Raw genomic sequence first — 16,584 nt, 5'->3', positions numbered from 1 at the left:
TTGGTGACTTTACTGCACCTAATTCCAATTTTAATGGAAGAAGCATCTCCATCACCACCATTGGAGCAAACAATTTTGAGCTGAAACCTCAATTAGTTTCTCTGATGCAGCAGAACTGCAAGTTCCATGGACTTCCATCTGAAGATCCTTTTCAGTTCTTAACTGAATTTTTGCAGATCTGTGATACTGTTAAGACTAATAGAGTGGATCCTGAAGTCTACAGGCTCATGCTTTTCCCTTTTGCTGTAAGAGACAGAGCTAGAGTATGGTTGGACTCTCAGCCCAAAGATAGCCTGAACTCTTTGGATAAGCTGGTCACGGCTTTCTTAGCCAAGTTCTTTCCTCCTCAAAAGCTGAGCAAGCTTAGAGTGGATGTTCAAACCTTCAGACAGAAAGAAGGTGAATCCCTCTATGAAGCTTGGGAGAGATACAAGCAACTGACCAAAAAGTGTCCTTCTGACATGCTTTCAGAATGGACCATCCTGGATATATTCTATGATGGTCTGTCTGAGTTATCTAAGATGTCATTGGATACTTCTGTAGGTGGATCCATTCACCTAAAGAAAAACGCCTGCAAAAGCTCAAGAACTCATTGACATGGTTGCTAACAACCAGTTCATGTACACTTCTGAGAGGAATCCTGTGAGTAATGGGACGCCTCAGAAGAAGGGAGTTCTTGAAATTGATACTCTGAATGCCATATTGGCTCAGAACAAACTATTGACTCAGCAAGTCAATATGATTTCTCAGAGTCTGAATGGAATGCAAGCTGCATCCAACAGTACTCAAGAGGCGCCTTCTGAAGAAGAGGCCTATGATCCTGAGAACCCTGCAATAGCAGAGTTAAATTACTTAGGTGAACCTTATGGAAACACCTATAACTCATCATGGAGAAATCACCCAAATCTCTCATGGAAGGATCAACAAAAGCCTCAACAAGGCTTTAATAATGGTGGAAGAAATAGGTTTAACAATAGTAAACCTTTTCCATCATCCACTCAGCAACAGACAGAGAACTCTGAACAAAATACCTCTAATTTAGCAAACTTAGTCTCTGATCTATCTAAGGCCACTGTAAGTTTCATGAATGAAACAAGGTCCTCCATTAGAAATTTGGAGGCACAAGTGGGCCAGCTGAGTAAAAGGATCACTGAAATCCCTCCTAGTACTCTCCCAAGCAATACAGAAGAAAATCCAAAAGGAGAGTGCAAGGCCATTGATATAACCATCATGGCCGAATCCAAAGAGGAAGGGGAGGACATGAATCCCAAGGAGGAAGACCTCCTGGGACATCCAGTGATCAATAAGGAGTTTCCCTTTGAGGAACCAAAGGAATCTGAGGCTCATCTAGAGACCATAGAGATTCCATTAAACCTCCTTATGCCATTCATGAGCTCTGATGAGTATTCCTCTTCTGAAGAGAATGAGGATGTTGCTAAAGAGCAAGTTACCAAGTACCTTGGTGCAATCATGAAGCTGAATGCCAAATTATTTGGTATTGAGACTTGGGAAGATGAACCTCCCTTGTTCACCAATGAACTAAGTGATCTGGATCAACTAACATTGCCTCAGAAGAAACAGGATCCTGAAAAGTTCTTAATACCTTGTACCATAGGCACCATGATCTTTGAAAAGGCTCTGTGTGACCTTGGTTCAGGGATAAACCTCATGTCCCTCTCTGTAATAGAGAAACTGGAATCTTTGGGGTGCAAGTTGCTAAAATCTCATTAGAGATGGCAGATAATTCAAGAAAATAGGCTTATGGACAAGTAGAGGACGTGTTAGTAAAGGTTGAAGGCCTTCACATCCCAGCTGATTTCATAGTCCTAGATACTGGGAAGGATGAGGATGAATCCATTATCCTTAGAAGACCCTTCCTAGCCACAGCAAGAGCTATGATTGATGTTGACAGAGACGAATTAGTCCTTCAATTGAATGAGGACTCCCTTGAGTTTAAAACTCAAGGACATCCTTCTGTAAACATGGAAAAGAGGCATAGTAAGCTTCTCTCAAAACAGAGTCAACCAGAGACCCCACAGTCAAACTCTAAGTTTGGTGTTGGGAGGCCACAACCAAACTCTAAGTTTGGTGTTGAACTCCCATATCCAAACTCTAAGTTTGGTGTTGGGGAGTCTCAACAATGCTCTGAACATTTGTGAGGCTCTATGAGAGCCCACTGTCAAGCTATTGACATTAAAGAAGTGCTTGTTGGGAGGCAACCCAATTTTTATTTATCTAATTTTAATTTATTTTTATTGTTATTTCATGTTTTATTAGGTTCATGATCATGTGGAGTCACAAAATAAATATAAAAATTGAAAACAGAATCAAAAACAGCAGAAGAAAAATCACACCCTGGAAAAGGATCTCACTGGCGTTTAAACGCCAGTAAGGAGCATCTGTCTGGCGTTCAACGCCAGAAACAAGCAGCATCCTGGCGTCCAGACGCCAGAAATGCACAGTGAAGAAGAGCTGGCGCTGAACGCCAGAAACAAGCATCTGGCTTGCGTTCAACGCCAGAAATATGCTGCATCTGGGCGTTGAATGCCCAGAACAAGCATCAATTCGGCGTTTAAACGCCAGAATTGCATGCAAAGGCATTTTACATGCCTAATTGGTGCAAGGATGCAATTCCTTGACACCTCAGGATCTGTGGACCCCACAGGATCATCTCAGCATCTGTGGACCCCACAGGATCCCCACCTACCACCACTCACTATCTTCCCTCTTCTCAATATTCATCCTCTCTTCCCCAAAACTCTTCACCAATCACCTCAATCTCTCTTCCCTATCACCACTTCACCACTCACATCCATCCACTCTTCCCCATAAACCTACCTCATAAACCCCACCTACCTTCAAAATTCAAAATCAATTTCCCACCCAAAACCCACCCTTATGGCCGAACCTTACCCGCCCTCCCTTCCCTATATATAGCCCTCCATTCTTCCTCATTTTCACACAACACAACCCTCTCTTCTCTTCTTGGCCGAATACACCTCTCCCTCATCTCCTCATATTTTCTTCTTCTTCATCATCTATTCTTTCTTCTCTTGCTCGAGGGCGAGCAATATTCTAAGTTTGGTGTGGTAAAAGCATAAGCTTTTTGTTTTTCCATTACCATTGATGGCACCCAAGACCGGAGAATCCTCTAGAAAAGGGAAAGGGAAGACAAAAGTTTCCACTTCCGAGTCATGGGAGATGGAAAGATTCATCTCCAAAGCTCATCAAGACCACTTCTATGATGTTGTGGCCAAGAAGAAGGAGATCCCCGAGGTCCCTTTCAAACTCAAGAGAAATGAGTATCCGGAGATCTGACATGAGATCCATAGAAGAGGTTGGGAAGTTCTAACAAACCCCATCCAACAAGTCGGAATTCTAATGGTTCAAGAGTTCTATGCTAATACATGAATCACAAGGAACCATGATCAAAGTAAGAACCCGAACCCAAAGAATTATCTCACCATGGTTCGGGGGAATTACTTAGATTTTAGTCCGGAAAATGTAAGGTTGGCGTTCAACTTGCCAATGATGGAAGAGAACGCACGCCCCTATACTAGAAGGGTCAACTTTAATCAAAGGTTGGACCAAGTCCTCATGGACATATGTGTGGAAGGAGCTCAATGGAAGATTGACTCAAAAGGCAAACCGGTTCAACTGAGAAGACTGGACCTTAAGCCTGTAGCTAGAGGATGGTTGGAGTTCATTCAACGCTCAATCATTCCCACTAGCAACCGGTCTGAAGTTACTATAGACCGGGCCATCATGATCCATAGCATCATGATTGGAGAAGAGGTGGAGGTTCATGAGATTATACCTCAAGAACTCTACAAGGTGGCTGACAAGTCCTCCACTATGGCAAGGTTAGCTTTTCCTTACCTCATTTGCCATCTATGCAATTCGGCTGGGATTGATATAGAAGGAGACATTCCCATTGAGGAAGAGAAGCCCATCAATAAGAAAAGGATGGAGCAATCAAGAGAGCCCATTCATGGAGCTCAAGAGACGCATGAAGCTCACCATCAAGAAATCCCTGAGATACCTCAAGGGATGCACTTTCCTCCACAGAATTTTTGGGAGCAAATCAACACCTCTCTAGGAGAATTAAGTTCCAACATGGGACAATTAAGGGTGGAACATCAAGAGCACTCCATCATCCTTCATGAAATTAGAGAAGATCAAAGAGCAATGAGGGAGGAGCAACAAAGACAAGGAAGAGACATAGAAAAGCTCAAGGACATCATTGGTTCCTCAAGAAGGAAACGCCACCATCACTAAGGTGGACTCATTCCTTGCTCTTAAATTCTCTGTTTTTTGTTTTCTTTATGTTAAGTGCTTATCCATGTTTGTGTCTTATTACATGATCATTAGTAGTTAGTAATTATGTCTTAAAGTTATGAATGTCCTATGAATCCATCACCTCTCTTAAATAAAAAAATGTTTTAATTCAAAAGAACAAGAAGTACATAAGTTTCGAATTTATCCTTGAACTTAGTTTAATTATATTGATGTGGTGACAATGCTTCTTGTTTTCTGAATGAATGCTTGAACAGTGCATATGTCTTTTGAAGTTGTTGTTTAAGAATGTTAAATATGTTGGCTCTTGAAAGAATGATGACAAGGAGACATGTTATTTGATAATCTGAAAAATCATAAAAATGATTCTTGAAGCAAGAAAAAGCAGTGAATACAAAGCTTGCAGAAAAAAAAAGAGAAAAAAAGGCGAAAAAAATAGAAAAAGAAAAAGCCAAAAGCTCTTAAAACCAAGAGGCAAGAGCAAAAAGCCAGTAACCCTTAAAACCAAAAGGCAAGGGCAATAAAAAGGATCCCAAGGCTTTGAGCATCAGTGGATAGGAGGGCCTAAAGGAATAAAATCCTGGCCTAAGCGGCTAAACCAAGCTGTCCCTAACCATGTGCTTGTGGCGTGAAGGTGTCAAGTGAAAACTTGAGACTGAGTGGTTAAAGTCAAGGTCCAAAGCAAAAGAAGAGTGTGCTTAAGAACCCTGGACACCTCTAATTGGGGACTTTAGCAAAGCTGAGTCACAATCTGAAAAGGTTCACCCAATTATGTGTCTATGGCATTTATGTATCTGGTGGTAATACTGAAAAACAAAGTGCTTAGAGCCACGGCTAAGACTCATAAAGTAGCTGTGTTCAAGAATCAACATACTGAACTAGGAGAATCAATAACACTATCTGAACTCTGAGTTCCTATAGATGCGAATCATTCTGAACCTCAATGGATAAAGTGAGATGCCAAAACTATTCAAGAGGCAAAAATCTACAAGTCCCGCTCATCTGATTGGAGCTATGTTTCATTGATTGTTTGGAATTTATAGTATATTCTCTTCTTTCTATCCTATTTGATTTTCAGTTGCTTGGGGACAAGCAACAATTTAAGTTTGGTGTTGTGATGAGCGGATAATTTATACGCTTTTTGGCATTGTTTTTAGTATGTTTTTAGTAGGATCTAGTTACTTTTAGGGATGTTTTTATTAGTTTTTATGTTAAATTCACATTTCTGGACTTTACTATGAGTTTGTGTGTTTTTCTGTGATTTCAGGTATTTTCTGGCTGAAATTGAGGGACTTGAGCAAAAATCAGATTCAGAGGTTGAAGAAGGACTGCTGATGCTGTTGGATTCTGACCTCCCTGCACTCAAAGTGGATTTTCTGGAGCTAAAGAACTCAAAATGGCGTGCTTCTAATTGCGTTGGAAAGTAGACATCCAGGGATTTCCAGCAATGTATAATAGTCCATACTTTGACCGAGTTTAGATGACGTAAAAGGGCGTTGAACGCCAGTTCTACGCTGCTGTCTGGAGTTAAACGCCAGAAACACGTCACAAACCAGAGTTGAACGCCAGAAACACGTTACAACCTGGCGTTCAACTCCAGAAAGAGCCTCTGCACGTGTAACATTCAAGCTCAGCCCAAGCACACACCAAGTGGGCCCCGGAAGTGGATTTATGCATGAATTACTTACTTCTGTAAACCCTAGTAACTAGTTTATTATAAATAGGACTTTTTATTATTGTATTAGGATCCTGGATTGTATTTTTGATCCTGTGATCACGTTTTGGGGGCTGGCCTCTCGGTCATGCCTGAACCTTTCACTTACGTATTTTTAACGGTAGAGTTTCTACACTCCATAGATTAAGGTGTGGAGCTCTGCTGTTTCTCACGAATTAATCCAAAGTACTACTATTTTTCTATTCAATTCAACTTATTCCGCTTCTAAGATATTCATTCGCACTTCAACATGAATGTGATAAACGTGACAATCATCATTATTCCCCAATGAATGCGTGCCTGACAACCACTTCCGTTCCACCTTAGATTGAATGAGTATCTCTTGGATCTCTTAATCAGAATCTTCGTGGTATAAGCTAGATTGATGGAAGCATTCATGAGAATCCGGAAAGTCTAAACCTTGTCTGTGGTATTTCGAGTAGGATTCTGGGATTGAATGACTGTGACGAACTTTAAACTCGCGAGTACTGGGCTTAGTGACAGACGCAAAATGAGGGTGAATCCTATTCCAGTATGATCGAGAACCTCAGATGATTAGCCGTGCTGTGACAGAGCATTTGGACCATTTTCACAAGAGGATAGGATGCAGCCATTGACCACAGTGATGCCTCCAGACGATTAGCCATGCAGTGACAGTGCATCAGACCATTTTCCAGAGAGGATGAAAAGTAGCCATTGACAATGGTGATGTCCTTACATAAAGCCAGCCATAGAAAGGAGTAAGACTGATTGGATGAAGACAGCAGGAAAGCAGAAGTTCAGAGGGACGAAAGCATCTCTATACCTTTATCTGAAATTCTCACCAATGATATACATAAGTATTTCTATCTTTATTTTCTGTCTATTTATTATTTATTTTTGAAAACTCCATAATCAATTATTATCCGCCTGACTGAGATTTACAAGATGACCATAGATTGCTTCATACCAACAATCTCCGTGGGATTGACCCTTACTCACGTAAGGTTTTATTACTTGGACGACCCAGTGCACTTGCTGGTTAGTTGTATCGAAGTTGTGAATAAAAAACGATTTTATTAAGACGTGCATAAAGAATTTTTGGCGCCGTTGCCTGAGATCACAATTTCGTGCACCAGGTAACTAATTATTTTTTGATACACGTTAACATGATTGTTGTTCTAAATATAAGAGATACTAGCCACAGTATCCTAGAAAATGAGATGATGATAATAATTATAAAGAGAAATTTAATTAAGTTTAGTATTTACCTACAACAGTCTTAAGCCGTCAGTTGCACTTTAAAGATGATCCTAAAAAGTAAAAGATCAATGACTTAGACGTGGTAAAATTAAAGACAAGATTAATACTTATATAAGATAATACATAATAATCTTGTGAAATGCATATAGCTATGCAGTTCAAACACTTTATCAATTAGTAATATGGAAGTAGCAGTGTTAGTGGTTCTATATATATAAAACCTTTCAGTTTAAGATTATACCTCCTTGTTGCTAAAAGCCTGTTTGATAGAGTTGAATTCAACGATATTTGAATCCATGGAGATTATTAGTACATGAATGAAGCAAAGAAATAGGCTTGTAGTGTTTCTATTTGTGGTATGAGTTGCACTTTTATAATTATGGTGGAAGACACATCATCAGCTTATGATTTTGAGACAAGAAACTTAGCATGACTAATGCACTAGCAAAAATTTGTGGTAACTATCACATTTTTACAATTATATGTAAATACGATATCACATAATTAGAAAAATAAATATATCTAGAAAGCTAATTTAGTGATAGTGATTTTTAGTTATAATATAAGTATGCCTATGATAAAAGGTTAATCAAAATATAATAACATAACTTACTAATATATTATTTCTCCTCCTATTAATATTGCTTAAGTTTTATCAAACAAACAATAATTCATTATAATGTAAACCTATAACTTAAACAACTATTTTCAATTAGAGGTAGTAGTTATATAAGACTAAGACTTTTAAGATATCCAAACACTTCTATTATATATACATTTTACATTTAGATTTTATTCCATTTCTACTTCACCTTGTTGTCCTTTCTCTAATTTTAAATCTTTATTTTATTGAGGAAACCAATGGTTGCAATAATACATTAGCCAAACAAGAGAGAAAACAAAGTCAGAGATTCATATAACTCATCTAAAAGAAAACAACGTGGCAATAAGCAAGAGCAGTAAACAAAGACAAGTTAGAGTAATATAATATTAAGCAGCAGCCAAGAAAAGAAGCATATGTTCCTAACTTGATCCACTCATCTTCAGATCCAATCACTTCAAACCTTCTCCAAAATTCTCTCTCTCTTCTCTCCTTAATTCAGCACCTTCTAGCACCACAGAGAGATAATAAATTAACAACAACAACAATAATAATATAATATAGTACTGTAACCATGTAAGCTTATAACCATAGAGTATGCTATATAGAAGAAGAAGAAGAAGAAGGGCTTTAATTAAGTAAGTAATTGTACTTGTACTTGTTCCTAACTTGGAGAAGAGCAAAGAGACAGTCGTTGAATCTGCCAAATTTGCTGCAAATGTTGCCAAAATAAAAGTGTAAGAAAATATCTCTATTCTTAATTTTTGGAATATATATGGTCAAAACTCGAAGGAGAATTTTTGGAATCCTATTTACACTAAAAATAATAGCGTATGAATCTTCTCTTGTAAGCAATGCAGCCAACCAGAGATTTTCTCATACTTTCTCTTGGACCTTCAAATTGTATTACCTCACCACCTTCCCCTGAATTTGATTTTTCACCTAATCTGTTCATTGCAATTGCAATTGCTTCATGAGTTTCTCTTGAAATAGCTCCAAGAGACATCCCACCAGTGCAAAACCGATGCACAATAGCTGAAGCAGGTTCAACCTTCCCTACAGGTATTGGAGCACGATCACTTTTGAACTCAAGAAGTTCATGAAGAACTTGCAATAAAAAACAGAGATCTTAAATAACATTTTGGGTAACAAAATGCAAGATAAAGACAGAAACTAGGATCTTTAAGACTCAAATTCACAGGTTGGTTAGCCAAATGCTGCTGATAAACTGAAAATGCACTTTGACCAATAATCAAGCTGTAAAACATCACATGCAAAGACATATAATCACCAATAATTATCCTAGACCAATATGCATTCAACTAAAACAAGAATCAATGATCTTCCTACCCAGCCAAAACCAAGCTTACTTGCTAATTAGCTTACAGTCACATGCATTCAACTAAATCAATTAAATAAGAATATCCTACCAGAATGTCAACATGGTTCCAGAGAAAATCAACATGAATCAGAAGCAAAATAAAAAAATGGAAGAGAAACTCACATTTTCTTCTCCTTTGGAGGCAGAGATCAAAATCCAGAAACAGGGGAAAGATTGAAGCTTCTTGCTGTTGTTCAAAAGCTGTTGCTGCTGCATCATCTTTTAGATTCTGACAAAGAAAAGAAGATAGCTATAACTTCACATCAAATATCAGAGTACACCATATATATATATATATATATATATATATATATATATATATATATATATATATATATATATATATATATAGTAATCTAACTATGGAAAGAAATGCATGCTTCTTCAAAAATTACCTGAATTTCTACATGAAGGGTTGTGATTTCCTCATCTCTCCCATCCTGTGTTTGTTTGCCAGCCTTGAGAGCACCCTATGACAATAAATAAAAAAATTGAGTATTCCACAAAATTCTGTCTCTCAATATAATTGAGTATTCCACGAAAGGGGCTGTGATTTCCTCAGTTCATATTTCTGCCACATATGATATGATTAATATCCATTCTTCTGGCATACCTCTCTTTGTCGCAAAGCAGCTTCCTTCCTACATAAATAGCAAACAAGCTGGCTTACCTGCTCAGAAATTTGGTTTCTAGGGATACACCTTCTCTAAGAGAAGCAACCTGCCAAAATTAAAATGAACAAGGACACGAAAAAAATCAGCAAAGGCAGCACACGGTGTAAAGTAGTTTCTATTGGTAAGTATTAAGCAAATAAAAAATCAAACTCTTTCACGAATGAAAATAGCAAAGTACCTTTGAAAACAAATCTTCTACTTCTCTTTCACGAATATCACCAGGGAGGTTCCCAACATAGACTATTCTGCTCCCACGCCTACTCATTTTCAATCTGTGGCAATAAAATAATCGAAAAATAAGGAACAACAATAAAACTGAAAGGTGATTAGAAGACCTAAAATTAAGCTAATTCAGCCAGCAATTTCAATTCTCAGCAGAATAAAAACAAAACATCGAAAGGGAGAGAATAAAGAGAAAAATAAAATTGTACAATTGAATTAGAGAGAGGATATAGAGACTGTTGGGGGCGGAGAAGGGTTGAAATGGGCGAAAGGGATTTTATTTTACCTCTGATGATGAGACGGAATTAGGGATCGGTAGGTTTGCAGTGGAAGGCCTCCAGGTTAGGGTTTTTCAATTTTCTTTGGAGGAAGGTGAAGCCACGGCGGCCATTGTTGAATTGATTCGAATTGGATGTGACTGAAACTTGTGCGATGAGAAGACAATGAATTCAAAGGGGGGCACAACAAAGAAGCTTGAATGTACCAAACACAATGTGCTTTAGAATCAATATAAACCAGACCCACTCTTAATATAATTAATCTGCATTCACTGCATCACCACTTACTACTAATGCAATCTATTCTAAGCTGCTCATTACTCATAACTAATATACTAACCTTGTTCATGTTGAGAACACTAATATTCTTATTTATACCCTATTATTGTAACTGAAAAGACATGATCCTAGGCAGCAGGATTTGCTTGGTTGGAGTCTTGCTGCAGCTGTTTCCACTGCTCTGGGGTGACAGCTTTCTTGACAGAGAGAGCGTGAATCTCTTTCATTTTCTCCTCCAACGCAGCATTCACCATTTGATGCCTCTCCAGTAGCCTCTTGCCTTCAAATTCTTTTGATACAATCTCAACTACGAAACTTGCACCGCATCTGATACCGACATGAATTTTATTAGCTTTTCATCAACAAAACGGTTTAATAGCAAAAAATTCAAAGTAAGGTAAGTTTTTTTTACCCTCCAGATGTATCAACTACTTCCTGAAATAGAAATACAAAAAGTGTAAGAAAATAAAAGAATGCCAAAATTAATAGTTTCCCAAGAAACATATCCAGTATAGATAAACAGAATCAAAGGAGTGGCTGTTAGTGGTTGAAAAAAAGCAAATGAAAGAGACAGAGTTCTACTTAGAAAAAAACGCAGCGTGGAATGAATGATGCAAGAAAGAAACCCTTGGGAGAAGAAATTGAACGAAAACAAGTAGTGACATACCAGGTGAGTAGGGTTGAGTTTGGATTTCAAACAAGATTCAACTTGTAGTTTTTTGCACTTCAAGTTCAAAGAAACTCTAGCATTGACTTTGCAAGGACACCAAGGACAGAGGCAGTAAGAATTGACTCTGCAAGGCAAATCAAGGAAATGCCAAATACTAAATGAAATAACAGTATGTTACATTTAAAGAAAAGCTACAACCATCACAACAATTTGAGGGTTATATATAAAGAAGCATATACTATGGAGAAAGGAAAGGAAAGAATTGTAAAACTCAAAAAAAGGGTTACTGTTCTTGTTCTTCCCATAAAAGCTACTCATGTTGGATTCAATAGGTGTTGGCTCCTGAACCCAAACAACAAAAGTGAGTCAGTGAAGAAAAATAAAACACATTCTTGTAATGTAATGCATCGTAGAACAAAGGGATAAAAATGAAGGTAAAAGACATCACAGTCATTGTATCAAACATGTGTTGATCATTACCCCAAGTGGTGCCAATACAGAAGGCCTTCTCCTTCTGCAGCGCACTTCCAAACACTCCTGCCAAATAAATAAATAATTAGGGAGTTTAGAAATGAATTAGAATTAGTATTCATAATTCCATCTGAATCAGAAGTGAAAGCGTGAAGCAGCTGAGGGGTTCATCTTGTCGAGATCCTCACGAGAACGAGAGGTTCTCGTAGTTCTTGTACTGCTTTAATCGAGTCTCGCGGTACTTCTGTAGCTGTGGTTAAGCTTCACCCATGGAATCCGTTGTATATCTTTCCCATGGAGCTTCAGCATAGCCACATGCAGGAGGAGACAGAGACCAGCGACGCAGGAGGAAAAACATAGCGTTACGGGTTTCAGCCATGGAGGAAGGAGCGACGTTTGAAGGCTTACGACAGAGTGAGCACGACGGAGGCTTTGAGACGGAGGGAGCGTCGATGGAGGGAGCGGCGAAGCAGGGGTTGGAAGCACGACGAAGTTCTGGGATTAGGGTTGGAGGCGCGACGAAGCTCTGAGGTTAGGGTTGGATGCGGCGGCGGAGGGAGCCCGTACGACGCAAGGACGACGGAGAGAGATTTGTGACGCCAGTGGCGGCGACAGCGGTGGAAGAAACTGGTGCGACGGAGAGAAGAAGCAACTCGGTGACGGAGAGAGGAACAAGCTCATTTGATATGGGTGGAGTGTAAATGGATCGAGTGGATAGAGATAAGATTAGTGTTATCTCAATATTTACCGACGGAATATTTAAATTACAGACGGATTTTTCGTCTGTAATAATTTAATAAAACGCAGCGTTTTGTCTATTTAATTACAGACGAATTTTCCGTCTGTAACCATTTCTCACGGAAAAAAATTAATTTTTCCAACGGAATTATCGATGGATTCTATTTTCTGTCTGTAATTTATGCTAATCCGTTTTTTTTGTTTTCCAACAAAAAATCCCTCTGTATTTCTGTGGGATAAAATCCGTCAGAAATATTCGTCTGTAATAACTAATTTTCTAATAGTGATATGTTATCAATTAACATTTTACAATATCAATTTTTTAAAAAATTGTTAATAAAATAATTAGAGGATAAATATGATTAATTTATAATTTTTAAAAGACTAATTTAATTAAAAATAATTCATAAAAAAATTTAAAAAATATTTTATTTTTCAAAAACTAATTTTACTATTAACCCATATGTCTTTTAAAAAAGCACGTTTCCTGCGTTTTTAGGTGAATGGCGCCCTAATTTATTTTCTCTCTCAAAATCCATCCATGTATCCTCCTATTTTTCAGGTTTCCATTTGTTCAATTATGATTGACTTGAATAAAATATTCATTGAAGTGTTAAATCTCATCAGCTTTTGATTACGAGGTATATCTGTTTAATATAAAACACTTTTAATTTATTTTAATATATATTTATATTTTAATATATATTTTATATTAATATCACATAACATAATCGGTTTAATATTTATATAAATAAGATTATAAAAAAAATAGCTAAATTATATATGCCCCAAAAAAATCAACAATTTTTTTTTCTAAAAATAAATGTTATTTTATTAATATAAAATAAAAGTATTTCCATAAGAAAATACAAAAAAATTGGATATTCTCATTTATCACCAACTGACTGAAAGAGTAAGAGCTTAAAGAAGAGTAAAGTAAGAGTAAAGAAAATTAGCAATTAATTACTAAATGTGTGTATTTGCATATCTTTCTATTTATTGTTTTATATATATTTTTATATATATTTAATTTATATATATAAATAAATTAGTTGGTTATTTTTAATTAGCCATTATTTTAATTTTGTTTATATGTTTACAAATTAATATATCCAGAAATAAATTATATTTAAATGGAATAATTATGAAATGTGTCCAAAAAAATTCAAAATGATCAATAGATCGATGGAGTAACTTAATTACATCATTTAAGATGCATTTACTTTTATTTATTTATTCATCATTATAGTATAACCAGTAGCTAGTGACATTTCATACTGTTAAAAGTGTTTCACCATGTCCTTTTACTTAGCATCAACATTGTCCTTATCATAAGCTGAAACATTAGGTCTTGGTTCAAAGGATTTCACAAATTTCTTTTGTTTCTTAGCGTTAATGTCGTTATCACCATAAGCTGAAACGTTGGGTCTAGGTTCAAAATCATTCACAACGTGCTTCTTGTTCTTGGCATCAACATCATTATCACCATAAGCTGAAACATTGGGTCTTGGTTCAAAATCATTCACAACGTGCTTCTTTCCCTTAGCATCGACCTCATTGTCACCATAAGCTGAAACATTGGGTCTTGGTTCAAACTCTTTAACAACCTGCTTCTTTTCCTTACAATCCATTTCGTTATCTTCTGTAAACACCTTCTTTTCCATAGTTACTTCTTCTGTGACCATAAGAGGCTTCAAACCTTCAATTTGCTGCTCCTCATTGAATTTAACGAGGCCTTGAATTTCTTCTGGCATGTCCTTGATCATTTTCCAATATTCCCCTGCATCTTTTCTTGATTCAACTGAAGCTACAAGCTTCTCCACACAAAACAAGGCAAAAGTAATTATCGAAATGCCATTATGCTGTGCTATAGAAATTAAATATATATCTTGAAAACCAAATAAATAAACAAAAATATTTAAGAGCTATAATTTGGGAATCATAGAGAATCATAACTTGTTTTTTTTTTTTTAGATTTCTTTAATGTATTTATTTTTTTATTTTGTATTATTTAATTATTGCTAAAATAAATAAATAAGTTTAGATATAATAAATATATAATTATAAATATTATACATATAAAATTATGAATACTAAATTAAATAAAATAATGTTATGTTATTTTCTTTCTAATATTAATCTAAATAAATAACCAAATAAAAGAAGGATGTAGCTAAAAATGTTTGAATCACTTGTTAAGATCGAAAATAAAAGTAAAAAGTTTTACAATTTTTTTATAGATGTGTTGGATAAATGGAAGAAACGTACGTCTAAAATATACTAATAATAATAGAAACCAATATATTATTAAGCATACAATGAAAACTATTAAAACTCAGTAAAACATGAACGAACTCTCAAACGACTAAAGCGACTAACACAAACCCAATAATGTTCGAGAAATAATAAAAAATTGGTCTAATAATTATATAATTTTAAATATAACAAATATATAATTATAAATATTATATGAATAAAATTACAAATATTAAACTAAACAAACACGTATATCTTAGAGACTACAATTTCATTTATTATGTTATGTAATATGACATATAATAGATGAAATTTTATTAATGCATTCATGACGAACTACTTTTTAAATTTTTTTAAAACAGTGGTAAATTTTAATTTGAGTTGTTGTTTACTATAAAACTCAATTCATGGGAGCTCTATCTTAAGGGGATTTAAACATAAAAACAATGAAAGGGAAACATATACCAGGACAAGGAAAGCAAGAGGAAGAAAAGCAAAAGCAACTCTCATTTTTTAGAATCAAGTGAAAGAAGTAAGACTCTCTTTCTCTTATTCTCTGTGGATGAATGAATGTATGATCTCTTCAACCTTCACCTATTTATAGCTCCAAGCCTTCAGGCTTCAAGATATCATACTTCTATTTTTAAATTTTAAACTTAAAACATATTAATTAAAATGTAAAATATTAAATGAAACATTTTATGTGACTAATATTCTTTTTGAAAAAAAGTAAAGAATCAATTTTTAATTAGTCAATATGAGCCAATTTTTTTTTAATTCTAATTTTTTTTGAAGACTTAAGATTTATAGTTTATAATTTATTAGTGTTTAGAATTATGGGTTATAATTAAGGTATAAATTTAAGATAAAAAATAATAAAAAAAAAAACTGATTAATATTAGTTCAAAAAATGTTAATTTTCTAGCATTACTCTATTTTTTCTTTTTGTCTTTGTTATAATTTTAAACCAATATTAACTAACTCTTCTTTTTGTTTTCAATTCCACTAAATAATCAACAGAGATTTAGCGAACAATAAATCAATAAACGTTTTTGAACTACACTCCATATTAATTAATAGTTATTAATTAGTGATTATTTAAATTTTATTTTTAAAAAATATAAAATTAATAATTATTAATTATAATTGTTTAAAGTTGACTGATTAAAAATTATTTACTTATATTTTTTTTTGTTTTATACTTAAAGTGTCGGCCTCAGAATATTGCATATATTAAATATCTATTATTTTAACTAATATCATATTCGGCAAATAAAAAGATGGATTAATAAACACATTAATACGCAAGTCATTTCATTTAAATAATTAGATTATATTATCATTTAGTTTATAATAATTTTAGTATTTAAGTTTTAATAATCCTCGCACATATGAAAATAAAAACGACTAATATTTTTCATAGAAGTTAACGATCATCAAAATTTAAAATATAAAAATAATGAAGGACAAAACTGATATCATGTTGCTTGTGTTCATTAGATCCCATTAGATTCCCTCAATTATTTAATGAGATATGGAAATTTAGATACAAAGAGTACAAAATATATATATACAAACAATTTGCTGCAAGGTTTGTCCCAGAACGACAGCGTTAGGAACGAAGACAAAGAATAATGAGTTATTTTATTTAATATTTATTTATTGTAAAATAATGTATTAAATAAAGTAAAAAATAATAAATTTTAATAATTTTTTACTAATATTTTTTTTATCAAATATTTCCGATCCCCGAAATTAACGA

General features: G+C 35.0%; 2 protein-coding genes and 1 non-coding gene across 3 annotated transcripts; all 3 read right to left on the bottom strand.

Annotated features, from left to right (window-relative positions):
- Nucleotides 1–359: 359 nt before the first annotated feature.
- Nucleotides 360–467, bottom strand: LOC148552866 (small nucleolar RNA R71). The gene has a single exon (XR_015893143.1). It is a non-coding gene; the product is annotated as a small nucleolar RNA R71 (small nucleolar RNA).
- Nucleotides 468–10,781: 10,314 nt separating this feature from the next.
- LOC107607302 (uncharacterized) lies at nucleotides 10,782–12,186 on the bottom strand. Its single transcript, XM_088494737.1, has 5 exons — nucleotides 12,096–12,186; nucleotides 11,822–11,894; nucleotides 11,355–11,481; nucleotides 11,100–11,122; nucleotides 10,782–11,014 (listed from the first exon to the last, which is right to left on the bottom strand). The coding sequence occupies exons 1-5, from the start codon at nucleotides 12,184–12,186 to the stop codon at nucleotides 10,816–10,818; spliced, it is 513 nt and encodes a 170-aa protein (XP_088350863.1). The 3' UTR covers nucleotides 10,782–10,815.
- A 1,571-nt stretch (nucleotides 12,187–13,757) lies between these two features.
- Nucleotides 13,758–15,427, bottom strand: LOC107609778 (uncharacterized). The gene is made up of 2 exons (XM_016311804.3): nucleotides 15,288–15,427; nucleotides 13,758–14,380 (listed from the first exon to the last, which is right to left on the bottom strand). Exons 1-2 carry the CDS (start codon nucleotides 15,330–15,332, stop codon nucleotides 13,871–13,873), a joined length of 555 nt encoding a protein of 184 aa, XP_016167290.1. The 5' UTR covers nucleotides 15,333–15,427; the 3' UTR covers nucleotides 13,758–13,870.
- Nucleotides 15,428–16,584: the final 1,157 nt, after the last annotated feature.

Source organism: Arachis ipaensis, chromosome B7, assembly GCF_059453495.1.
Source record: "Arachis ipaensis isolate K30076 ecotype BB chromosome B7, ASM5945349v1, whole genome shotgun sequence".
Lineage (NCBI taxonomy): Eukaryota > Viridiplantae > Streptophyta > Magnoliopsida > Fabales > Fabaceae > Arachis > Arachis ipaensis.
This window is presented reverse-complemented; position numbering and strand designations above follow the sequence as displayed.